Source organism: Rattus norvegicus, chromosome 19, assembly GCF_021556685.1.
Source record: "Rattus norvegicus strain SHRSP/BbbUtx chromosome 19, alternate assembly SHRSP_T2T, whole genome shotgun sequence".
Taxonomy (NCBI): domain Eukaryota; kingdom Metazoa; phylum Chordata; class Mammalia; order Rodentia; family Muridae; genus Rattus; species Rattus norvegicus.
The window spans coordinates 65,457,657-65,483,465 of NC_141552.1; the positions used below are offsets into that span (position 1 = coordinate 65,457,657).

A 25,809-nucleotide genomic window follows, 5' to 3' on the forward strand; every position below is an offset into this window, starting at 1 on the left:
GGGCGGATCAGGGGCAGAGGCAATGTAGGGAGTACGACTGATAGGCGGGATCAGTGTGATAGTGGCTGAGGGACAGGGTCGACAGGAGGAGGATGGCTGAGGACCGGGTCAATGTGAGGAGGACGAGCTGAGGGGCGGGGTCAACGTGAGGAGGGACGCCTGAGGGGCGGGACCAATGCGAAGAGGATAGGCTGAGGGGCGGGGTCAGAGCGAGGAGGATACGCTAAGGGGCGGAGTCCGCACGAGGAGGACGGATGAGGGGTGGAGCCAGCGCGAGGAAAGAAGGCCCGGCCCAGCCTGGGTGAGAACGCGGAAGCGGGTGCAAGGAGAGAAAAGATGAGCAATAGTTTAGGGCGGGGCCAGCGGGAAGGGCGGTCTGGGGGGCGGGGCCAGCGGGGTGAGAAGACGCGGCCACAGAGGACGGACGGGGCGGGGCGAGGGGCGGGGCCGCCGCCAACTACGCGAAAGCCCCGCCCGCCTGGCCAGCCTGCGGGGAGCGCCCTGGCGGCGGCCGCCCGTTCGCCGCTCGCGGCTCGCAGGTTCCATTGAGAAAAGCTGAGCGGCGGCGGCGGCGTCTGCGCCGAAGCAGAGAAGCCGCCACCAGCCCGCCGCCCGCCGGGCAGTCCGCGCGCCCGAGCGCAGGGCCGTGGCCTCGGGCCTCCGCGGCGGCGCCGGCGGCCCACGCGCGGCGCGGCGGGCTGGGGGCGCGGGCCAAGGCAGCCGTGGAGCCCACGGGCCGGGGGCATGAGCCGCCCCGCCACCCCGCCGCGCCCCTGCCGCCCGCCGCCGCCCGCCAGGGGCTAGAGGCGGCCGCCGCGAGGGCGCACGGCGCCGGAGACATGTCCAGGAGGAAACAGAGCAATCCCCGGCAGATCAAGCGTGAGTCAAACTTTGCCCGCGGTGCCCGCCAGACCCCCGCTGGCGCACAGCCGCCCTGCGCCGCCCCTGTTCCGCCGCCCAGCCCCGCTGCGTCCGCGACCTTCACCCCGCGCCGCGCCCCCCGCGCCGAGTGCCAAGCGCGCCGTAATCTAATCTCTGCTGGCGGGCAGGGCCCCCGCGTCTCGGCATGGGCACCCAGGGGGTCCGGTCCCCGAAGAGGGTGGCGGGTCCCGAGAGCCGGAAGGAGAGTGGCTGGGGGCGCGGCTCCGGCAGAGCCCGGCCACCTCGCGGCCTGCACCTCCCCCGCATCAGAGATGGTGCGGCGATAGGGCGGCCCCGATCTGGGCTCAGATAAAGTTTAAAATATTCCATTCTGCAAGTCCCATCCTGATAAGATCGCTCTGTCGGGACGGGCTGAAATTGTGATCTTATCTGGCGCGCTTGACTCTCCCAGGCTTTGTTTGTATCTAGAGGCAGAAGGAGAAAGACCTGGGAGTAAGGGGGACTTGGGGCTGCGGGGACCGGCGGGCGCCCACCGCAGCGCTTTGGCTGCAGAGTGACAAGGCAGCGGGATAGGTAGTGGAGATTGCTGCAACCCAGGCGCTGGGTACTGGCTGACCAAACCCCCTTTATCCGCTCCGGCTCTGGAGTTTTCAATCAGACCTCTGCCTGCTGGGAGACATGTGTCCGACCCACCAACTGCCCCTAACAACGCTACACGGGCAAATGATGTATGCCCATGGGCATCTCTCTCTCCACCCCCGCATCCGAGGGGTTATTCGGAACCATCCTGGGACCTCCAGGACTCAAACGTTGTTCCCAAGAGAGTCCAAGTTTCTCGCAGGTCCTCCGTTGGGCATTTCCCCCGAGCAGGGCAGGCCCTATCCTCCTACATAACCCGTACCCCTACAGTAAGAGCCTCTTGAGCTCTGAGCCACCAGGTTGCGGGGCCTCTTGGCTGCTCTAGGAGCGAGTAAGCACACAGGAAGAGCTCCTCCCCACGCCACACCAATAATAACTTCGCGCCTCTCCCGGCAGGGCGCGGGGCTTCCTCCCTGGAGCTTCCCTTTGGCGAGAGCGACAGGTCATCTGGGCTGCCCAGGAGGTGACGGGAGGGGGGCTGGGCATCCGGCTTCCCAGCTCCAGGCGCCTGAGCTGCCCACATGACACTGCCACCAGGACCCAATGTACATTTTAGCTTGTGAGCGTACCCCTACTACTCAAGTCTGGAGCGGGGGATGGGGGTAGACGCAGGGAGGAATCTGGGTTCTGGTAACCCGACTCCCCAAATGCGAGCTGGACCTGTTTTCCGAAAGTCTCCTTCTATCATGTCAACTGAAGTATTAAAGCCACCCACAGGTCCGGATCTGTGCTGGTTCTCTGGTTTCTTTTTCCCTTCCTCGCCTGTGCGCCTCTGCCGGGTTCTGTTCTCGCGTGTATGTGTGTGTGCGTGAGCGTGTGTGTGTTTCAGTTTGATGAGAAATGAAGATAGCTAGGGCAGGGAGATCTCTGGTTGGGAACGGATCGCCAGCGCTGATAAGCCCCCGGGAGCCCAAGAGAGTCCAACCCACTTCGGTCAGCGAAACCCCGCACTCTGAGATCCAGGACGGAGACTGTGCAGGAGAGCCCCTCTGATCCCCTCACAGTGCCCCACGACTCAAGCAGAAGAGGCGAGCAGGCCTGGGGGGCGGGGCCCTGAGCCCTCTGTGCAACTCGTGGCCGGGGCCCCTCCTCCCATAGCAGATCTAAACGCGTTAAGATGCGAATGTTGATTGTCACCAAGCGGAGGCGTCTGCTCGCGGGCTCTCTACCCAAGGCCGTGCGTGAGGCCCTCACAGCTGCGCGCCTGCTGCCCTGGCCTCACCTGTGGCGGGTCTCAGGCTGCGGAGGGGAAGCAGGCTGAGCTCTAGGGGCCGACGCCCTCCACGCCCCCACCAAAGCCGGGTTGCAGCTGCCCGCGCCTCTGTACGCCTTTTGTTCTGCGCAAAGATAGATGTGCCGTGCCGATAAGGCTTGCAACCGATGGCAGCCGCGATAGCGCTTCCATTTATTAACTTCAAACGTGGGAGAGGGGGGAGGGCGAGGCAAGAGCGCGGCCTTAGCCAGCCAGATGGCTGACACGATAGGCCAGGCCCCTGGAGGGGACGAGGGGCAGGGTACAGCTCGGGACCCTCGATGCCCCGGCCCACCAGCTTTCCTCTTGCCCAGTCGATGTAAGCTCTGATAAGTGGGGGCCTAAGCGTGGGCCAGTCCGCCCAATGGCGATTGCCAAGAGTGATAAGAGGCCTTATCTACGGCCACCAGGCCCCGCTGAGTTCGAGGCAACAGCAGTGTGGGGGCGTCCGGCGGCAGCAGGGGGCCTGGGCAGCAAACGAGGGAACAACGTGGGGTGGGGGCGTCCATCTGGGACACTTTCCCCAAACATACTTAATTGGCAAGAAGTTGATCTTCCCCCTGCGGCCAGTGGTACAGTCCATCAAAATGAAAGAAAACTGACTTCTGCTGCCTGAGAGGAGGGGAGAGAGTGAGCGGACACTCCACCCCTCATTCCAACTAGGTGGCACTCAGAGGCTAGGGGCGGTTTGTCACCTGCGAAAGGTGATTTCCCCTGAATCATGCTGGGTTGCTCTTGGTTCCTGGTAAGTCTTAGGTGTGACCCGTGTGGAGTTATTGAAGAAAAACTCAAGGTGGTTTCCACCAACCTGGCTGCTTTTGCGAAGCCCGGGAGGTGCATGTCGGAAGAGATCTGTAGAGATCTCCCTGAGCAAACAGTTACTGAGAGCTTGTTGTGTGCTGTGTGTGCAGTGGAGTGTTTATTATACTCCTGCTGTATGCAGTTCTTTACTTATTAAGTACCTGCTGTATGCAAGCACTGACTCAGTTCTACCCACAGTATGAGCAAAGGAGCGGAGCCAGAGGTACAAGCAGGCCAGTCAGGGTCGCTTCTCAGCAGCCTCTAGACTATCAAGAAAAGGCCAGCTAGGGGTGTACTTCCATGGACAGTAAACCGGCCTCAGTTTCCTGCTTTGGAAAATTGAGCTGTTTGCGAATATGATGTGATGAGCTGAAAGACAAGATGGTGGTGGGCACCAAATCAGGAAGGTTTCGACATGCAGGGCTGGCCTCAGTTTCCCCCTTTGAAATAAAATCAGCTGAGATAAGCATTCAGGGCTACAGGGAGCCCCCCAGCTCAGGCAGGAGTTACTGATCCCAGATCCTAAAAGATGCAGGTCAGCAGACACAGGTTTGGAGGAGGAGTCTAGGACTTACCACATCCCACCTGGTGCAGCCGCCCTTGCCTCTGAGCAGATATTTTCACACATTCTTACAGTTCAGTTAAGCAAATTAGTGGTAGCCACAGGATGACTAATTCACTCCAGGCCCAGAAGCCATCTGCCAGCCCCTTCTAATACCTAACACCCACCCACAGGGCTGGTGGTGTTGACAGCAGGGGACAGCCCCATTCCCAGGAGAGCTAGGGTGAAGCCCCAGTAGCAGCCGGATAGTGTTTTAGCTATATTTTATGGTCACAGGAGGACAGTTTACAGAGAGCAGTCCCCACTCCCCTTTGTAAGTATAGGACATCCATCCCTGGGGTCAGGTCCCTCAAGGGCTTTGGTGGGTGACATCTCCTGGAGATTACTCTGTCTCCCTGTCTTGCTTTCCTGACTGTGTCTGCCATCTTAGAGAGTGAGAGTGGGGGACTAAGAACTGCTCCCCTGCAGCCCTGCAGACCATTAGCATCGGTCTGGTACTTGACATAATAGTCCTCTACCGTACCAGAGTGGTACTCTCTGCAGAGGGGCCGAGGCAGGAAGCACCGTGGTGAATGAACCGTTCCCTGACTCTGCAGCCCACATGGTCTCCTGCCAGTGGCGTTCCAACCTTCCTGGAGCCCGAGAGGACATTAGATAGACGTAGTAGAGGCAAAGGCAGCAGTATCACGGTCATGGATAGTAACCAAGTTCCTGCCCCGTACTGGGCCTGGCTGAACCTATGCAGGCCCGGTGTTCACACCATTGTACCTCCAGGAAAACGAGTGCTAAAAATTAACCTGTGCCCCAGAAAGTAGTGAAGCCAGAGATGGATGCGTAAAGTGGACGCTGCCCTTGCTGTTGGGACCAGGAACCTCGTCTAAGTGTCTCACCACGCTCTGGCTCCTGCCTGCTCTCGGTCATAGTCCTCAATTTTCACATCTGTACAGTGGGCCTATGGGAGGGCTGAGGGGCTCTGCTGTCCTTTCCCAGCTGCCTTGCCGTCCTAGTGTTCCTCTCTGAGATGCTTTAACTCAAGCTGAGCAGCTGGGGAAGCCCTACCCAGCCCTACCCTGGCCTGAGCCTGGGACCCAGTCCCAATGGCCCAGGCCCCTCCCTGGAGGTCACAGGAACCCAGTATGGCACCGATTTAAGTGGGTCAGTTGGGGAGAAAGGAGGAGGAATGTGATGCCATTAATTGTGCCCCTTATCTCCAGTTTCTATGCCAACCAGACGGTCCCGGGGCTTGACGGCTCGTGAATAATACTCCAGGCCGGCCTATCTGCCATCGACAGGCCTCACGAAGGCAGCTGTTGCCTCCTGATTGTTATCGAAAACCCATGAACCCAGCCCACATGGAGCTGCCTGGCCATACTCAGGCCCTGCTGACTCCTGCCCACCTGCCCACCATCCCTTTGAGGCCACCTGGAGGTACTTATGGTCCTTGTTCCCATTTCACAGATGGGGAAATTAAGGCCATAGCCACACATTGCCTTGCAGACCTCTTCTGGCTGAAGGTATGGCAAAGGAAGGGCAGCAGCGCTTTCAGGAATCATATCATACATACCCCATCCTGTCCCCTCTGTCAAGCCATGTGACCTTGGGGATAGAGATAGCCCAGTCAGGGCTTGTGCTCCAGTAGAGACATTAAGGGCTCTGTTCAGGCATCTTCAGCCTGGGTGCTTTTACAGGTCTTCTCCTGGGACAAGTTTGCTGACACCCAGCTCCTCTGGCTTCTGAGGAAGAGCCTGACTCAGCTGTGCCCCACTCCTTGGGACCACCAGAGCCAGATACTTGCTGGAAGTTCTTATTGCCTGTAGAGCCGTGGGCAGGCGTGTCATGAGAGCAAGAGCCTTGCTTTCCCACCCACAGTATGGGTGATGCCTGTCTCCAGAAGCAGCTGTACCCCTGCTCTGTTGCCCCTTTCCTCCCCTTCTCTCCATGACCCTGTCCAGCTCCTCTGAGATGGGACATCCCTGTCCCAAGATCTTCCCCATGAGATCTCAATGTGTCACCTGCAGGGCCCTGCCCGTGGCCCACAGATGTGCCATAAATGTGAGGTCCCTGTTCCTGGCCAGCCTCTCCCTCCTGCATAGTCATGCTGACTTGCTAAGGGAGCCTCTGGACTGTGCAGCCATGATGTGTTGCTGGCCTTATGTGATCTTCCTTCAGACCCCTCCGCCCTCTTCTCCCCTCTGTGCTCTCTAGTGGTGTGGATCCAGGCCCCAGGAGCCCCTTGGATCTCCCAGATTAGTGCCCATTCTACAGCCGGTAGGCTAGTGAGAGAGAGGCTTGGGCAGAATGGGAGCATGGGACATGGGCACCAGTGTGGGGAAGACCAAGGAGCGTCCGTGGCATGTAGAGTTGCCTGAACAGAATCCTCCTGCCTCAGCTGGAACACAAGCCCCAAGAAGCATGGGCTGCTTCTACCCCACTGAGGTAGATGGACACACTTGTTACCTGCAGGAAGTTAAGCTCTTACCTGAGGGCTGGCTCTCTCACTAATGTGAGCATGGTGATGGGGCTCGCCAAGGTCACATGACCTGACCGGAAAAGACCCCTGTCCAACTTCACATAAGGTTGTCTAGGCTCAGGAGCCCAGCTGGCCCCGACCAGGGCCCAGAAAACCACAGGGGCTGTTGAGACTCTGAGCAAAAGAAGCAACCCCACAATGGAGTCTGGTGATGCCAGTTATGCTGGCTAGAGCAGTCCCCATGCCAGCCCTGCGAAGTCTATGACTGAGAGGCCAGGGCCTCCCCTTCCCTCTTCCCATTCAGGTGAGCTTTCATCTCTAGCATATGGTCCTAACTTTAGGGTCCTCAGCTCCTAGCCCCAGTTTTTCCCCAGGGGCCTCAGTCAATCTTATCCTGGTTCTCAGCCAGCTTGAGTTCTCTCACACACCGAGGGGGAACAGCAGGTCCTAGCCTGGAGAGTGGTGTTCACCAATTAAGAGTGGTCTACAGGGGTTGGGGATTTAGCTCACTAGGTTCAGTCCCCAGCTCCGGAAAAAAAAGGAAAAAAAGAAAAAAGAAAAAAAAGGAGTGGTCTACAATAGGTACTAAAGGAACATCAGCTATTCAGAGTAGACTCCATCAAAGAGGCCCTTGGTGGCATGACCCCCTTTGCCTATGAACTCTGGGCTACAAGCCTAGCCCTTGCTTAGAGCCAGCAACCGCAGAGGAGGCCCCATGGAGAATGGCTCAGTCTGGCTTCTCTGGACACCTGTGTGTAAGTGGCCCTTCCACCTTATAGGGTAGGAGCTAGCAAGAACATCTCCCTTTTAGGGCCATACAGAGAGCATGGGAGGTGTGCACTGAAGTATGGGTGACTTGATACTAGGTGGACACTGCCGGTCTTGCTGGCTTTTGGTGTTGGTAAATGCCTGGTGGTCTTTCCCCACTCTTGTTATGGGTGAAAACATCAAAGCACTCTGAGGCCAACTACCCCAGGAGCCAGGGTGGAGTCTTTGAACAGAAATCTGCAGCCCACGGGCTCAGCCCCACCATCCTGTGTGTCTCTGGAGCCTCTCTGGAGGCCGACTTTTCCCCTCCTTCCTCAGCAGCCCTCTGAACAAGAATATGGCAACTTATGCAGAGTTGGCCAGGCATAGCAGCAGCAGAAGCAGCACCCCCACACACACATCCGCTGGGCTGCTGTCACTGCTGCCACCACCTCATGCACCTCAAGTCCCTTACCTGCTCCAACTGGCTGTGGCCTTGGCTTTTCCATCTGTGCAGTGAATGGTGGCTGCACTCTCTGACCAGTGAGGTATAGGCTGGTTCCCAGGTCTTGATCAAGGTCTACAGTAGACCGTGGTAGTGCTCCCCATCACTGCGAGTGCTCCTGTCTACTGAGTGCTCGCCCCGCATTCCTAAGCACCTCTCTCTCTAGGTGCTTTCTTAGGTTGGGGTTCCCCTTTTATGCAGAAGAATTAGGAGATTGGAGTTCTTTTCTTGCCCCACAAGGATTTGGAGTATCAAAGAGGCCATTCTAGAGTCTCACGGCTATGCGTGAGAGTCTCTTTATGGAAACAGCCTGCCTGGGTTGGGGTGTGCAGCCCTCTCCGCTCCCACCATACAGGGCCTCTTGGGCCTCCTGTGAGTCCAGCCTTCTGAGCTTCTCCCTACCACACATGGCACTGTGATACCTACCTGTCAGGAGACAAGGGTTAAAGAGAACTGGCAGGGGACACGTGGCCAGCTAGAGCCAGGGAAGAGGGAAACGGGCCTTTGTCCTCTTCCCCTTGTCGCTGATGGCCAGCTCTCGGTGTCTGCAATTCTGTCTCCCTGAGATAGCTTCTTGCCAGTTCCTCCTGATATCTGACTTTTAGCCCTATAGCTTTCTCATCGTCCCCTTAGCTTACCCTTGTCGCAGTTGCCTATTCTCTCACCCTAGGAGGAAGGAAGGGGGGCAGGGCTAAGGTTCTCAGTCCTTCCTGCAAAAGTCATTGCTGTTCAGGGACAAGGTATCCATCCCCACCTTGTTGGAGTGGCCTCCAGTGAGGGCCAGGATCTGCAACTATCCCTCCAGGACCCCTCTGGCTTCTGGTACACAGATTTGTGATGGGAGGGGAAACTGAGGCTCAGAGCACTGGTGTGGGTGACCTTACCCAGTCTCCCTGCATTCAGCTCTACTTCCCTGTATGACCACAAGCACTTGCCGAGTGGGTCCCAGCCCAGGTTTGTGTCTGCTCCCCACCAGCCTGAACAACCTGGGTTCAAGGCCCAGATGGAGAAACCAAGGCTTAGAAAGTTCAAAGATCAGATCCGTGGGAGAGTCACCATGTGGATGTTTGGAGTGAGAGAGAGCAATGGCCATTGATGGCTGGGGGCTGAAGTGGGAAGGGGAACAGCCACACCCTCTTTGAAGCCCAAGGTCTGAGGCTTTCAAGTGGGTCTCAACCACGGCCGGTTCTGGTCTCAATACTGCTCCCAAGGTTTTAGCAAAGATCAGAGCTGCAGGAGACTGGCTGGATTTCACTCTTCTGCTGCCTTTGTGCCGTCTGTTTTCCTCCCCGTTTCCTGGGCCACCACACCACCTCTCCCCTATCGAGTCCCACACGCTGCTTGACCAAACCTAGTTGCCTAGGGACAGGGCATCCAGACTCGCCAGGCAGCCTGGACAGTCCACAGGCACCAGGCCTTCTTCACCTAGTTGGCCAGTCAAGCCCTCTCTTGGAGCAGCTGCAACCTGGTCCTCCCTGCACTGTCTCCGGTCCCGGCCTCCTCCGGCGCAGGTTTCAGCTCCTGTGATAACTCGGAAAGTTGAACTGGCCCCATTACTGCACCGAGATGGTTGGCAAGATACAGCTCGATAATGGAGGAGATACCCACGTCTCGGTGGCCAGCAGCCTGGGCTCCCGCCCATTAACATTCCCCACCAGCGATCCGCGCTATCTCCTCTCCTTCCACTCCTCCCGCAGATAAGAATGGAAATTCTGACTTCATAGCTCACTGATTAAAGTGTCTGGATTTCTTGATAATACACAGATAAATTATGTTTTTGAAAAGGAAGGTAGGGAGGAGGGTGGAGAAAAGGGGGCCCTAGAGGGGAGCCCTTGGCTGACTCTCAGGAGATGGCCCTCCCAGCCTCTAGTCTAGGCTGGTAGCCACCAAATGTCCAGCCCCCGAAACTGCAGTCAGACCCAGTTAAGCCCAGCAGGCCCCACTCAGAGCAGATTCTGGTACAGGGACTCCCAGGCCTCCAGAACTGATGGCTGCCCCACAGCACACGCGCGCACACACACACACACCCTTGGGCAGATCTCTGTAACAACATGGCCTTGTTTGCACAGTAGACATGGTGCCTTTGCAACCTCACCAGGCAGCTTTGCCTGTGTGCCCTGCTGCCCTGCAGTGCCTGGTTAGACCATAGGTGGTTCAGTAAGTGTCAGTGTGACCATGCAAAGCCACGCCCACCAGCTATGAGGGCCCCCAACACTCAGAAGCCCAATGGGCCCCAAGCCTGTCCTCAACCATTGTGCCTCCCAGCTCAGCCCAGCTGCCGCTCATGACAGACGGTGCCCGGATGAGACTCAGGTGCATTGCGAGCTTGTCTGGATAAAGCTGCCTCCTTCAGCTGATCCATCCAAGATCCTCGCTGATGGTGTGATGCGCTGAGATTAGAGCTGCGCCAGGCTAATCCTCCTGCTGAGGGACAGGTAAGGCAGCTGTGGGGGCCTGAGGCACCTGCTGTGTGAGAAGAGAAACCAGAGGCTGTCAGCCCCAAACACCCCTTACGATGGTGGCCAGGGGACGCTGGTCTGGGCACTCTAGACACACTGGCAGGAGCCCCTTCACAAACCCTCCTGGACCCAGCAGGGTGGGGGCACTCCACTCTTTTCCCTGCTGTGTAGATATAAAATCATTCCTGAGAACTGAAACTCAGGAATCCCAGAGATAGGGAGGCCCAAGGAGGGCAAGAACTTCCTGTGTGGTCCTGGGTCTTCCAGGTATGATGGCCCCAATGCAGGCCCAATAGCTGAGGATAGCTGTTTGACTGAATTATATATGTACTCTTGGGCTCATTCTGCTTCTGACACCGAGTCCTCCCATTGTCCCTCATTTCTCTTCTGATGACTCAAGTTCACACAGCATAGGAGGCACTCTGACCTAGAGGCTCTGTCCAGATCTGAGCCTCCACCTACCTATAGGTTCTGAGGTCTTTGCAGTTACAACCCCGCCTCTATAAAGAGTCCTGGTCTCCCCACTTTAAAGGGAAGGCATGGGCCCAGAAGGGCAATGCTTAGGATTACCCAGCCCTACCTCCCGATGGACGCAGATTGGTCTCAAGGGCCTGGAATTCAGAGACCCTCCTGTCTCTGCCTCCCAGTGCAGAGAGGGAAGAGTGCACCATCACAGCCGGCTAAATGGGTGTGCTTAGTCTTGCTTATTGCTTGTAGAAATTTCCTTTGCCCCCACAAAAGAGGCTCCTTTGGTGAGAAAGTTGGTTTGAAGGGACAGAGAGACAACCGGATAGTAAGTGCTCTCCATGAAAGCCGGAGGACCTGAGTTCCCATCACCAGCCCCCATATCAAGAACCAAGCCAGGTAGTGTGAGCCTGCAGCCCCAGTGCTGAGGACACTGAGACATGTCGCCTCTGGGCGCTACTGTTTCCCTCTAGGGCAAACAGTTCCCACAGGACTTCTGGATGAGGTGTCAGGCTCAGGGTGTCTGACCACCGCCACCTGGATGATTTTAGAATGTTTGTCTTTGTCATTCTGGGTCACTATCCCCACCCCCTCCTGACTAATCACCAGAATTTCATCCCTGGACTGTCAGAGGAATCACATTATGGCCCATCGAGCTCAAGAATAGAAGAGGGGGTTGGGGTCCAGCCTACCCATCACCCTGAGGTTCCCTGTTCTGAGCCTCGGTTTCCATATCGGTAAAACGGGGCTAGAGATGCAAAGATTGCCCTGCTGTCCTGGTCCTGTTCCCCAGAACCTCTAGCTAGAACCTCTAGTATTCTCTGGCCACCCCATTGACCCCATGCCTCCAAACTGTGCCCACCAAATCCAGACTGCTAGGCTCAGATCCGTCTGGCCTGGCTATGTAACCTTGGGCCAAGCACTTCCTTTACTGGGCCTGGCTACCTCAGACAGCAAACAAGGCAGGGAGTGTCCTTGCAGGTCCTTGAGAGGCACTGAGGAGACAGCTGGGAACCCTGGAATCCTGGCAGACAGGTGGGACCCCCACCCCACCCGCCCAGGTCCTTCTCTGGGCCTGTCCCCCTTCCTGGCTGGTGCCTGAAAGAGAGGCCTCCTCCTTAAGCTCCACGGGTGTGGGAGGGAATAGGGTGGGTGTGTTCCGCCCTCTCAGGCCCCCAACCAAAAGAAGAAAGAAAGGGAACCTTGATAAAAAGAGCGATAGGGCGCCATGCGTGGAGGAGCCGCTATCACCCCATCTATCTGCCTGCTCACTCGCGGTTCTTTCTCCTTATCTCACCCCTCCAAATGCCAGGAACAAAAGCGCTGCAGACTTACACATATTGCCAAGCCCATGGCCCAACTCAGGGCTGCCAGGAGAGATGGCCCTGAACTCTAAAAGGAAAGTTGAGGCCCCTCACCCTCGTCATTTTGGAAAAGGAAGACCCCAATGGCCCATTCTTCTACATGGCCACTGGGATGGAATTGTCCAGGAGTGGATGGCTAGAGGAAGGGGATGTCTCCACAGCACCCCTCGCATATTGGCTGTGTGACCTCGGGTCAGTCTCTTCCCCCTGAGGCACCCAGGGTGGATTTAAGTTCCCAAGAATAGGTTTAGCCGGGCCTGAGTGGGACGAGTCTTTCCCCATAAAGCTCTTTCCTACCTAAATCTTCCTCAAGTCAACCAGAATCTAACAGTTTCCAGAACACCCCCAAGATCCAGTCCCACCTATGTCTCTCTCCTGAAAACTCCAAAGCCCTGTGGATTGTCTTAGAAACTTCCTGGGCTCCCCAGAGCAGAGCCGTGGTGCCCTGGCCCCCAGGTCCTACTTTCCTCCCACCGCTGTCCAGCCCCTGCTAGCAGCCAATGAAAATAGAGTGTGCAAATGAGCAGACTTGAGGCTCAGAGATTGGCTACAGTTCCATGGAGGGGTGGGGCCTTTTCTTAAACAGAGAGTGTGTACCTGTCTGGCCTAGGCCCACTGGGTGGAAGTCCTTCCCGGCTTCTGAACCTTCTTACCGAACCTGTGTTTGCCTTGGACAGGCCAGCCTTTGAGTAAGCTTTGCTGACCTCAGCCTAAGCCACACCCTTGAGCACTAGGACCTGGGCATTCCACAAACACTACAGTCAGCTCCTGTGCCCAAAGAGAATGGGGAAGTGAGAAGTGGAGCCGGGACAGGCAGCAGAGGCTGGCAGCTCCCTCCCTCCTTCCCTCCCCCCAGACCCTCCTCCTGTTATTGGCCCCATCCCCTGCTGCGTCTGCCTGCCCGGTGACTCACTAGGAATGTTGCTGACCAGGCCTATGTGGCCCTAGGCTCCTAGGAGGATAGGGATCTCCATTTGTCACACCTCAGTTTCCTAATCTGTAAAATGGAAAGGAACCTAGTCCCTCAGCCTGCCAGGATGGTTTGGAACCTCAACCCTGCCCCAGGCCTCAGTTTCCCTACCCACATCATGGGGTCATTCTAGAGTTGCCCATTCCACATTCTTTTTCAGAGCTGCTGAGATGGGAACCTGATCCCACCCTCCAGCCTCTCCGCTCCTCAGGGTACTGTATTGCAGAACTGGACCCATAGTTACAGCAGTGGGCGGCGCCCCTGACTCCCGCAGGCCCCTCAAGCCTCTGACCTAACAGCCAGGGGCATGGGTGTTCTTTTAAATGTGTAAGTGCAAATCGGTGGAACAAGGTCCACTGGAAAACTCAGGCTGAGACCTCAGGGAGGGAGAGTCCAAGTGACCTCATGGCCCCCACACTCTGGTCTGTCACCTGTTTGTATAAACTATGTGTGAAGGTACACTATCCCATCCCATGGCCTTCCAGGTGGCCTCTCAGTCCCTGCTCCAGCTTCCCTTGGAAGCGCAGGGCTGGATAAAAGCCGCCTGCTTGCTTCTAGATCAGTCTTGCTGTCTTGGGAAGAAAAGGAAGGAGGAAAAGAACAGGGTCAAGTCAGTCTGAGAAGCTGGCATTACCACAGACAGAGGAGCCTGAGGAATCCTGAGGGACCAAGTGCTCTGAAACAGAGACAGGGAAGGGACCATGGCTGAGGCACTGATGATGCGGAAGCCCCACGGTGTTGAGTCAGAGACAAAGGGCAGAGCTGAGTGGGGTTGGGGTGGTGTGGACAGTGGATCCTGCTGGTGTTGGTGAGGATGTGAAAGACACAGCACAGGGCCTCATGTGTAAGCAGGGCAGGCAGAGGATGGGATACCCACAGTGTGGGAGGGGATGGGGTACCCACAATGTAGGAGAGGATGGGGTACCCACAGTGTGGGAGGGGATGGGTACCCACAGTGTAGGAGAGGATGGGGTACCACAGTGTGGGAGGGGATGGGTACCCACAGTGTGGGAGAGGATGGGGTACCCACAGTGTGGGAGAGGATGGAGTACCCACAGTGTGGGAGAGGATGGGGTACCCACAGTGTGGGAGAGGATGGGGTACCCACAGTGTGGGAGGGGATGGGTACCCACAGTGTGGGAGAGGATGGGGTACCCACAGTGTGGGAGAGGATGGAGTACCCACAGTGTGGGAGAGGATGGGGTACCACAGTGTGGGAGGGGATGGGTACCCACAGTGTAGGAGAGGATGGGGTACCACAGTGTGGGAGGGGATGGGTACCCACAGTGTGGGAGAGGATGGGGTACCCACAGTGTGGGAGAGGATGGGGTACCACAGTGTGGGAGAGGATGGGGTACCCACAGTGTGGGAGAGGATGGGGTACCACAGTGTGGGAGGGGATGGGTACCCACAGTGTGGGAGAGGATGGGGTACCCACAGTGTGGGAGGGGATGGGTACCCACAGTGTGGGAGAGGATGGGGCACCCACAGTGTGGGAGAGGATGGAGTACCCACAGTGTGGGAGAGGATGGGGTACCACAGTGTGGGAGAGGATGGGGTACCACAGTGTGGGAGAGGATGGGGTACCACAGTGTGGGAGAGGATGGGGTACCACAGTGTGGGAGAGGATGGGGTACCACAGTGTGGGAGGGGATGGGTACCCACAGTGTGGGAGAGGATGGGGTACCACAGTGTGGGAGAGGATGGGGTACCCACAGTGTGGGAGAGGATGGGGTACCCACAGTGTGGGAGAGGATGGGGTACCACAGTGTGGGAGGGGATGGGTACCCACAGTGTGGGAGAGGATGGGGTACCACAGTGTGGGAGAGGATGGGGTACCACAGTGTGGGAGAGGATGGGGTACCACAGTGTGGGAGGGGATGGGTACCCACAGTGTGGGAGAGGATGGGGTACCCACAGTGTGGGAGGGGATGGGGTACCACAGTGTGGGAGAGGATGGGTACCCACAGTGTGGGAGAGGATGGGGTACCCACAGTGTGGGAGGGGATGGGTACCCACAGTGTGGGAGGGGATGCGTACCCACAGTGTGGGAGAGGATGGGGTACCCACAGTGTGGGAGAGGATGGGGTACCCACAGTGTGGGAGGGGATGGGGTACCCACAGTGTGGGAGGGGATGGGTACCCACAGTGTGGGAGGGGATGGGGTACCCACAGTGTGGGAGGGGATGGGGTACCCACAGTGTGGGAGAGGATGGGTACCCACAGTGTGGGAGGGGATGGGTACCCACAGTGTGGGAGGGGATGGGTACCCACAGTGTGGGAGGGGATGGGTACCCACAGTGTGGGAGGGGATGGGTACCCACAGTGTGGGAGGGGATGGGGTACCCACAGTGTGGGAGGGGATGGGGTACCCACAGTGTGGGAGAGGATGGGGTACCCACAGTGGGTTTGGGTAAGTGCTCAGAGCACTGTGCTTTTCCAGGTGGGCAGCCCAGCCTGCTGAGTGGAGGGCTTGCCACACAGGAGCCATCCCCTCCTGAGCAGCCATCTGCCTCTCTCCCTCTGACCCATGCCAGGCAGCGCCGGCTCCATTAGTGAGGCCTGCCCCCATTGCTCAGTTCTTATCACCCATTTAGAGAAAGGATCACTCCAGCCTCAGCGCCCATCTCCACCGTGCTGCTTCCTCCTCTTTGCTTCAGGCCCTGAGCTGTGGCCTCAGTTGCCCCTGCCTAGCACTTGGCCTCAACAGCCTCAGGCCCCATCCTAACGCAGGACCCCAGGGCACTGACCATCCTCAGGAAGCACAACAGCTCCGGCCTCTGAGATATCCCTGGCCCTCCCCCATGCATCCCCTCCCCCAAAGCACAGGCCATGGCTTCCCGGAGTGAAACAATCTTGTGTAATCTATCAGTGGCTATCAGGCCCATCGAGGGGAGGGATGGGAGTGGCTGGGCCTAGAGATGGCGCCAACCTTTAGCGTTGATAAAGTTTCCGAGTTCAGCTGTGATGAATGTTGAGTAAGCGCAGGCCGCAGATAGGATGTGGACTTGGCAGGCCCTAGGCTCCGGCTGAAACCAATCTCTCTCTATCAGCCAGGCTGGGCTTTCTCAGGCCCCCGGCCCTTTTCCCTCCTCCTAGCCTCCCTTTCTCTCAGCCTTGCCCCACCCAGGCCCCTGCCCCTGGGGACAGGGTAAAGGACCAGCTTAGTGACTGGATCTGTCCTGAGAGAGGAAGCAGGCTCAAGCCAAAGGGAAGACACTAAGGGAGCTCACAGAGGTAGCTGTTGAAACCTCAGGGAGCCAGGGCCCAGGTCACCCCACCTCCACAGGTCCTGCCTCTTCAGGCCTCGCACTTGGTAATGCTGCTCACTGTACTCGATTAAACCTCCGCTCCCTCCAGGGCCTTTAGACCTAGTTCTCAGTTTTGATTAAATGCCACCTCCTCTGAGAAGCTCCAGCCCCCCACCCTTACCCCATCTCATGCAGACTGAGGTACATAGGCCCACATCTGTCTCCACCCAACACTGAATCCCGTCCCTTGTCTGCACAGTCAGTCAGTCAGTCAGTCCCCAGCTAGGGATGGATGCTGCCTGGAACTTCCTGTCCCTCCAGAGCCTCTCTATCGGCCCTTCATCAGATGTAAGGTCAGATGTGGGTCCCTGAACCCTTGCAGCCCAGTAGGTCTCCATTATGTATGTCCCTGAAGAGCAGGCCAGGTGGCGGCTAGGATGGCTGCCTTCCACCTTGGTTTCCACATGGGTTTGTAGAGTCCACATTCCTGCACGGTGGTGTGATGGTCAGGCTCTGAAGGACTCCAGTGAGCCATTGAGGACAGTGTGCATGTGTCTGCAGGGAGCTGTAGATTCTAAAGACTGCAGGTACACCAGGAGGGGGCAGGGGTCACCCCCACAAAACAGACGGGTGTCCTGACTCCAACTGTGCCAGGAGCAGCTAGCAGAGCTCAGGTTGTTTCCAGGAGCAGACCTAGGAACCCGGGGTGGATGGAAGCAGAGGTGGGAAGGGATGGGGGATGAGGGAGGGAACAGCAGGACCTTAGTTCTCATCTCCTGTGAACCAGGACTGGAGAAGGCAGGACCCTGAGTGCCTTGCTGATCTACCGATAGTGAGAGCCTGTTACTCTCTGCCTCAGTTTCCCAGAGTAGCCCCAAATCGGAGAGCTCACAAGTGTCATGTGCTGTTAGAATTGGTCAGCCCAAGGGCTGAGGTGTGTCTCTGGCTACTGTTACAGTGTGAAACCATGTGAAGCCCTCAGCTGGGGTGTCGGGGTCCTCAGAGGCTTCCCGAGGCCCCACAGCTACACACAGACTAGCCAGAAGAGCAACAGAACAGCTCAGGGCAGCGAAGCCACCGCCACATTCTGCCCATTAAGTTGGAGTTGGCTTCTGTGTGAGAGTTGGAAACAGGAGGGGGATAAATTTCCAGGAGGGGAGAGCTCTGGGCTGCCCATCTGGGCTGCTAGCATCCCAGCTGTGTGAAGCCCTGGGCCCTCTGGGGATAGGCAAGGGAAGGTGACTGTGTCAGAGATTTTCAGTGACTCCTTTTAAAGCTTCTGGAACCAATTTGACCTCAGGTCGCCAGCGTGTGTTTCTTTTCATGAGACAGCGTCGTGCAGAGCTCTGCATTTTATCTGGGCTGCATGTCACCCACACACACCTTTTTCCCAGTAAAGATCCATGTCTTTAAACCTCAAGCAGCAGGAAAAGCCTGCATTTTATTGTGTGTGAATCATATCTCAATAGGATCTTTTTAGTGTTTGAATGCTGAGGTCTGTATAGGCCCATGTTTACTAGAATGTGGGTCCTGACTCTGTTAGACCCCTGCTTGGTCCTCTACTGTGACATTGCCCAGTGACGGAGGAAGGTGTGTATCACCTTCTAGGATGTCCTGAGCTCCAGATCCATGCAACTGGGGTGGCCCCTCATGATGCTCACAGCCAGGCACAGAAGCCGTCACAGGTCAGCCACCCAAGACCACACATGGTATAGAGGATCAGGCAAGACGTAGAAGGTCGTAGGGCTCAAGACTCCTCGGAAAGGGAAGTGAGCTCCCTGCCCCAGGGTCTGTGTGGACACCCTCTGTGACACACACTTGGTGAGAAACAAATTCTACAGTCCCATCCTGCATCGTTCAGCCCCTGTGCCACCCATGCTGTGAACAGGTCACAGACTCAAAGATGGTGGCCCCTGGCTACTGCCCCAGCTCGACGCGACTGTCATTATTGGGAGCTCCAGGGGGCAGACACACTTCTCCTTCTAGGGCAGGACATGTGCTCAAGTGAACAAGCAATGCTATATGGCCAGCTCTACACGGCCTGCCTGGTGTGGGCCGTATCCCTTCTGGGCTCTGTGTGACCGTGTCGCTCCAGTAGTATCCTCATCTCTACTGCCAGTTTGCCTGTCTCTTCAGCGCCTCCCCAGTAGCACCCCAAGTTGACATTGAGGTTGAGGTCAAGGTTGAGACCAACACACTGAACACCTGCCAAGTCTTGAGGACCACAAAGGTCTCTGAACTTGTAGTGTGCGACCGTGATAAGGTGGTGGTCCCAGAGGACCACATTGAGTGTGGGGACCCTGAAGGAGGAGAGTTCTTAAGTAGACTGAAGGGGTGCAATAAGCATTCAGCAGCCACTTGAGGACAGGTTTGGGCACTGGTGACAGGCGGCCTGCATAGAAAGCATGTAACTGGACATATACTGAGGGGCCTGGCCCTCCCCTCACTGGCAAGACACCGTGGGCTATGTCCAAGGCGTATGGCCGGAGGTGAAGGGGACTCTGCCCAGAGAGCCCTGCCTAGCAGTGTACAGAGTGTGGCCTGAGATGACCTTGTAGCACTAGGGTCAGAGTTGTCCCCAAGGCTACTCAGCATGTCCGTCAGTGCTTTTTGACTCAGGGATCAGTGATTAGAACTGAAAGTGAAGGCAAGTCTGAGGCTTGAACCGTGCACTGGGCTGCAGCTCTGGGATGTGAGCCTGTTTCCATTCCTTAGCATTGGTTCGAGCAGAATCCTTGCTTAGATGGGGCCTGGATTCCACCTAGTCCTGCTGACCAGGACTTATTGTCAGTCAGAGTTCACGGTGTCGGTGTCCTTAGCCATAGTCCCCACTGGGCTGAGTACTGTGATGCTAAACTCCCTAAATTCAGCCCCTCAGGGAGGGCAAGCTATCTTGCCTGTCTGTTCCCGCCATGGCCCTCGATGCCTGCTGCCCAGCGGTGGGCGGGAAAGTCTGTATCTGTTGCTGTTTTCTCTCTGCTGTCATGCTGGTCCTGCTGGAGGCCAGGGTCTCCCTCCTGACAGTGCCAAGCCATTCCATTGAAGTGAGGAAACTCTACCAAGCAAGGTAGGGGCTTCCTATTGCCCCTGATAGCCTTCCCCAGCCCTACAAGAAGCAGCAGTTGTCCCAGTAGCCCAGGCAGAGCTCCCAGCCACTCTTGCATATGGCCGTGTGGACTCCAGCCTCCACAAGAGGCTGCCCTGAGTTTCTGTGAGGGAATAGTTCTACCTTGCCTGGTGTGCACTGTACCCCTATCCCACTACTTTTTCCTGGCCCCACTGGCAGGTGCCTCCTTTGTCATCAGTCGGAAGCCTCCCCTCAACACCTCTCCCTCTTGGCCGTTCGCATAGGCACTTGTGCTCCTTTGGGGAGAAGTTTAGTTGCCCTGTGCCTCCAGCTCCTGGTCCTGAGTCTGGCACTGGGCATGGGGAAGGTTTGAGGAGTTTCTAAGCAGATGAAACAACTGTGGCTGGGGATGAGGCTGCCTGTCCTCTGGGCTCTCCCTGGAATCCGTCTGTGAGATCTGCGGCCCTCAGATGGGCAGGCAGCTTTGCTGATCACCTTTGTCCCTTCCATTATAGGAATCTCTGGGTGACCCTAAAGGAAGGGTCCTGGGCCAGGCAGGCTCCAGCGGGCCTTGGCCTGGTGACAAGGGTTTGGAAAGGTGGATGCTGCTCTGGGTGGGGTTCCCATCTCCATGTGGTAGTCTATAGGGGGCTCACCCATGACAGAATCCTGCCTAGACCAAGGACACCCCTCCATGCTGCCTGGGTGACACAGACTGGAGAATTTAGTCCCCCTTCCAGGGCCTGCAGTGACCTCCGTGTGGTAGTTTCTGAATGACCACCACCAGCCTTCATTGCCACTCCTCAAAGCCCGGAGAGGGCTGCACTCATCCTCACATACAAGGACTTGGAAGGCAGTGGGCATCAGCCTGCTGCACGGAGCCCGTCTCCATAATTCAGTTTTAAAGCATGAAAAAGGGAGTTGATGAAATTCCGCTATCAGCTCTGAGCCAATATGCAAAATATCTCACCCCCAATCAAATAGCTATTATGTTTTCATTCCCAAGCGGCGTCCGGCTTAATGAGCAGGAGACGGATGGGCGCTTGGGCGTCTGCTCCCTGTGATAACCAAGGGGCTCGGGGCACTGTGGGGGCTGCTCCCAGTGCTGCCCTGGCTGTGGGTGACCACCATGGTGGCCTGTGGCTGCCGCTGAGAAATGGAGTCTTGTACTCAGACCTCTCCAACCTGAGCAGTAGCCAGGCAACGGGGCCAGCATCTGTCTCACTATGGGTAATGGGGGGTATGGTTAGAGACTGTACTGAGGAGGGAACAGCCTGTCTGGTCAGGTATGAATGTGGTCCAAGTGCCTTTCTCTGCTTGCAGCATCCTCTGCCTTTCCTTGAGGATCATAGGCAAGCCGTTCTGCCTTAGTTGAATGGGCCTCAGTTTACCTATCCATAAAGTGGGTGTAGCCCAGACTTCCCTCTTGAGGGAGGAGGTAATGACTGGCTGCTTATGGAAATGGGATTTAGATAGGAATGGCCTCAGGTTCACTTACTTTTCTATGCCCCCACTCCATGGCATCCAGTCTGACTCACAATTCTGTATGACCCCTACATACCAACATCTAACCTAGCATGAACTCTCTGTGCCTTAGGTTCCCCACTGAGACAGGACTGGAAGATGACCTCACTAGGCTATGTTAGTGGGAGGGGTTAAGGAAGGACATTTGAGAAGTGCTGTGCTGAGACTTCTTCTTTTTTTTTTTTTTTTGGAGCTGGGGACTGAACCCAGGGCCTTGCAATTGCTAGGCAAGCACTCTACCACTGAGCTAAATCCCCAACCCCAGAGACTTCTTATATACAGTTTGTGCTTAATAACCACTTCCCTCATCACCTGGCCCTGGTCGTTGGGTCATTGTTGGCAGGAACCGGTGACAGCTGGTGTTTGCAAAGCACTGGCTCCCAGCACCCTATGCTGCACCCTGACAGTGCCAGCCAGCAGCCCTGGGAGGCAGCAGCTGTGATAGTTTCCATTTGTAGCTCAGGAGAAGGAATGCAGAGAGGTAGAGGCGCTTGTCCAAGGTCACACAGCAAGGACACAGTTTTTATCTGTCATTCTACCTGGTTGAGAACAGTGAGGTACCCCAAAGGGACCCTAGCATAGGGTATCCTGCGAAGGGACAGTGTCCAGCCAAGGTTCGCAGATACCTGTGACCTACAGGGCCAAGTTCCCCCTTTCTATTCTCCACAGTCTTCACGGGTCTAGGTGTACCAGGCCCAGTGCCAGCTTAGGCTCCACTGGAGCCAACCGAGGGCTCAGAAAGCCATAGTGGCCCCAGGCAGGAATGCCACATCCCATCTGTGGGCTCACGCTGTTTGCCAGTGGTAATTGTCTCCTGCATTATCAGAGCCATTTTAATTGTTCTGGAACTGAATTAACAACATCAGAATGAGCCGTTTGCAGCCGGGCTTCTTTCTCCACGCTCATCCACAAGGCTTTGTGAGGAGCGCTAGCCTTTGTTCTTGTACATGGAGGAACATCGCAGCTCCAGGCGCCTGGGTGTGGGAGACCCACCTGGGTGGGCACCAGGTTGGACTCCGTGACATCACTGAGGAAGGATGCTTCAGCTTGTGCCCCTCATTGGCCCAGCTCAGTGCCAGCCTCAGTGTTCCTGAGGACAGGCTTAATCCCATTTACTGGAATAGGTAACAGACTCCAGGTACTTCCCAGCCCCTGGAGAGGCCTGGAGTTCCAACAGAGGGACAGGTTCTGCGCCGAGGCAGAACAGTCTCCAGCATCCTGAAGGGTGGCTCTGCTCAGGGTGGGCCTCCATCGCAGCACTGTTTTCCAGCCCTGATACAAGGTCATAAGGGTCAACAGGGGTGTCCAGACTGCATCGAGTCTGCCACTGTGAGCCTTAGCCCTGTTGCTGGAAGGCTTGAGTCCTGCCTGCCACCCTCCTATAGCAATGGAGCTGGAATAGATTTGGGGAGGCTGGGTCTAGAACTAGAACCCACAGAACTGCAGCCAGGAAACCTTCTTCATTTCCCCTCCCTGGGAACTTGTGTCGGTACCCCAGTGACCCAGGCTGAAGACATATTCCCTCCTTTGCAGACCTCAGAGGCCAGTGTAGTGGGGTTCTGCTTGGGAGCTTTCACTCACACCCACTACACAGCATTGCTGGCACAGATTCCGTCTCCCACAGGTCACAGTCAGTCCCACCCCCTGCTCTCGCCCATGTTCCTGGCTTAGGAACCACTGTGGTGGGGGTCTTACCACCTCCAGCAGCCACATGCAATGTCCAGTGACATGAGATCCCCACACCTTAGAATGATGTCCGGCCAGTGTAAGCAGGATAGCACCGACCCTGATAATCTGGTTGGGATTACGCACCCCATCTACAAGACTGCTCTGAAATCCTGGTCCCAGCCTGTGTCTCTCCCATCCCCATGGGTCTCCGTGCTGTTGACATAACCAACAATATGGATCCCACAGTAGCTTCAGAATTGGGTGTAGGCTGACCTGTGTTGCTATTGATGGTCATATCACGGGCCTGTGGGTCTCCCACAGAACCTCCATTCCTTCTGAGAAGGCGCAGCCTGTGCCACGATTCTGGGGAGAGGCAAGCCACGAGTCCACCGCCTGCCTGCAGACACTGGGTTCCAGAAATGGCTCTGAAGTGGCGAGCCTTGCTGCTCGGTTGGTACAGAGAGCCCTGGGCTTGATCCCCACACTGTATACACCAGGTGAGCTGGTGTGAGCCTGGAGACCCCGCACTCAGGCGATGGAGGAGGAACCTCTACCACACAGTTCCAGTTCTCAACCTTCCAAATGCTGTGATCCTGTAATACAGTTCCTCATGTTGTGGTGACCCCAACCAGAAAATGATTTTCCTTCTACTTCATCCATGTAATTTTGCTACTGTTACAAATTGTAATGTAAATCTCTGTGTTTTATGATGGTCTTAGGAGACCACTATGGAAGGGTCGTTCAACCCCCAAAGAGATTGGGACTCACAGTTGAGAACCATTGACATAATACATTCACTGCCAACCAAGAATGCATGAGACCCTGTCTGAAAAGAAAAAACAACAACAAAAACCCAAAGATGGCTCTTGCATGCCCTGTCCTCCACCCTGGGGCAGACACCTCAGCCTTAGGTGTCCTCAGCCACTCTGACACATTGAAGCCTTTTGGTTTATTTTCTTTAGTCCCCTGAGGCCTCACTGCTTTGAGACTCAAGGCTCCTCCCATGCCAGTGGGTGTGCCTGAGACTCAAGCTCTTCCCCTCCTCAGTGACCACAAAATGACAGGGCAGGAGTCCCCTGGAAGCTTTGGCAAAAGAGCAGGAACTGGGGGCAGGGCTATGGCTAAAGAGCACGAACTGGGGGCGGGGCTGTGGTAAAGAGCACGAACTGGGGGCGGAGCTATGGCAAATGAGCACGAACTAGGGGCGGGGCTATGGCAAATGAGCACGAACTGGGGGCAGGGTCATGGCTAAAGAACGTGAGCTGGGAGCCGGGCTAGGTGAGGATTTCAGTAGGGCCTTGGTTCTCTGTTCCTTTGGTTCTCTCTTCCTGTCGTTGGCCATACCTTAGGGCGACCTCGTAGATTGTATCCTCTAGGTCCCCTGGTAGTCACCGTGAAATCATGGAGACTTATTCCATCCTGCCATCTCCACTGCAAGGCGGAGGCCCCCTACTGATCTGGAGGGAGGGGGAGGAAAGATTCCCAGCCCCCACTGTGAAGGACACCTGCATTCTGAGCCGGATCATGCATCTGCCATGTTTGCACCCATCATGGTTTTGCTCAATGTAATAAGCACAAGAACTTGTCCTTGAAGAGCCTTGGGCCAAACCCCAAGGACAGGGTGGCTTGACAGAGGAGTCCTGCAGGAAGCCATAAGAGACAGCAGGTGTGTCTCCCCTGTGTGGGCCTATGAGTCTCCATGTGGCCTGTGAGGCAGGAAGGCCTGCAGGGCCCTTCTGAGCCCAGAAAGATCCCGTGTTGGTTTCTGTTGGTAGTGTGTGGTTAGGGCTCTTGTGCTGGCAAGAAGGGTGTCCATTTCTGGGGAGGGACAGACACAGGGAGGGCAAGGACAGAACATGCAGAAAGTGACCCCAAAGCTTAGGAATTGCTGTGGGCTGGGAGTACATGGTGTGGAGTTCATATGCTTGGTGCCAGGGGACCCAGAGCCTTTTCACCTTTGTGGGTAGCTGGCCCTGGCCCCATCCTGTTACCCACTTTACCCAGGCACCAAAGCTCAGCCTGTGTGGCCAGTAGGAAGCCAGGGTGGCCTTATTCAGAAACACCTCACGATTTGCTGGGACTCATGTCCACAGGTTCCCTCAGAGACATGGAGGCCGGAGAAGAAGCCAAGGGCATGGACATCAGCCCCATGGAACAGGAAGCCACAGCCCCAGAGGCCCCAGCCATAGAGGAGCCCCCAAGTCCACCCAGAGAAGGTGAGTGTGCAGATCAGCAGGCCCAGAGAGGTTAAGAGGTTTGTTTGGGGTCACACAGCCCACATCCCAACAAGGATCTGACCTAGGTCTGGGTTTAGACTCATCCCAATATCATTCTGCCCCTTTGTCCCATGACCTCCTCAGGACAGACCATGGAAGGAAGCTCCACAGACCCCCACACTACCCAAACTCTAGGAGGACAGTTCAGGCCAGGTCTGCATGTAAAGCAGTGAGACTTCAGGAGCCCCTGAAGGCCTGGGAAGAGGGGCCTCACAGGGGCAGAGTACTTGGGCCACCGAGCTCAGGAGAGATGGTAGCAAGCTCTGGAGTATCTAAGGGGCACATGCATCCTGACCCAGGTATTCTGGACTCTACCTGGTTGTGAGTCTAGATCCCTGCCCGCCTCTCCTCAGCTCTGAGCTTCAGGAGCACTTCTCTCCTTACCCATAAGCCTTTCTTCCTCCTGCAGCTCCCAGCTGCAAGAGAGGGTAGATGGGGACAGCAAGGGGGGACAAAAAAAAAAAAGGCCTGGGGGAGCGGCTCAGTCAGTAACGATTGACTTGCCACCCAGGCTCTTGGGGACCTGAATTTGAGTCTCAGCACCTCTGTAAAACCCAGACGTGTGCTGCAGGCTCATTGACACTGGGAAGTAGACACAGAGCAGCCCCGGGGCTCACTAGCAGGCCTGGCCCGATTGGTCGAACCTCAAAAAACAAGGTAGAGGGCTGGAAAGATGGCTCAGCAGTTAAGAGCACTGACTGCTCTTCCAGAGGTCAATTCCCAGCAACCACATGGTGGCTCACAACCATCTGTAGTAAGATCCGATGCCCTCCTCTGGTGTGTCTGAAGACAGCGACAGTGTACTCATATATAATAAATAAATATTTTTTAAAAAAACAAGGTAGAGAGTGACTAAGAAAGGAGTTCCAAGATTGTTCTTCAGCCATCACACATGGAGCGTAACACA

At 56.4% G+C, this 25,809-nt stretch overlaps 1 protein-coding gene across 2 annotated transcripts in view; it reads left to right on the forward strand.

Moving 5' to 3' along the window:
* The first annotated feature begins 484 nt into the window (after positions 1 to 484).
* The window catches only part of Zfpm1 (zinc finger protein, multitype 1), a 56,233-nt gene continuing 30,908 nt past the window's right edge, over positions 485 to 25,809 (forward strand). The window contains exons 1-2 of one of the 2 annotated variants that reach the window (XM_087595215.1): positions 485 to 879; positions 24,720 to 24,842. In XM_087595215.1, coding sequence (XP_087451341.1) covers positions 840 to 879; positions 24,720 to 24,842 — 163 coding nt within the window. In that variant the 5' untranslated portion in view covers positions 485 to 839. The remainder of the gene's footprint in view (positions 880 to 24,719; positions 24,843 to 25,809) is intronic. The other variant, NM_001242627.1, reaches the window with a different exon arrangement.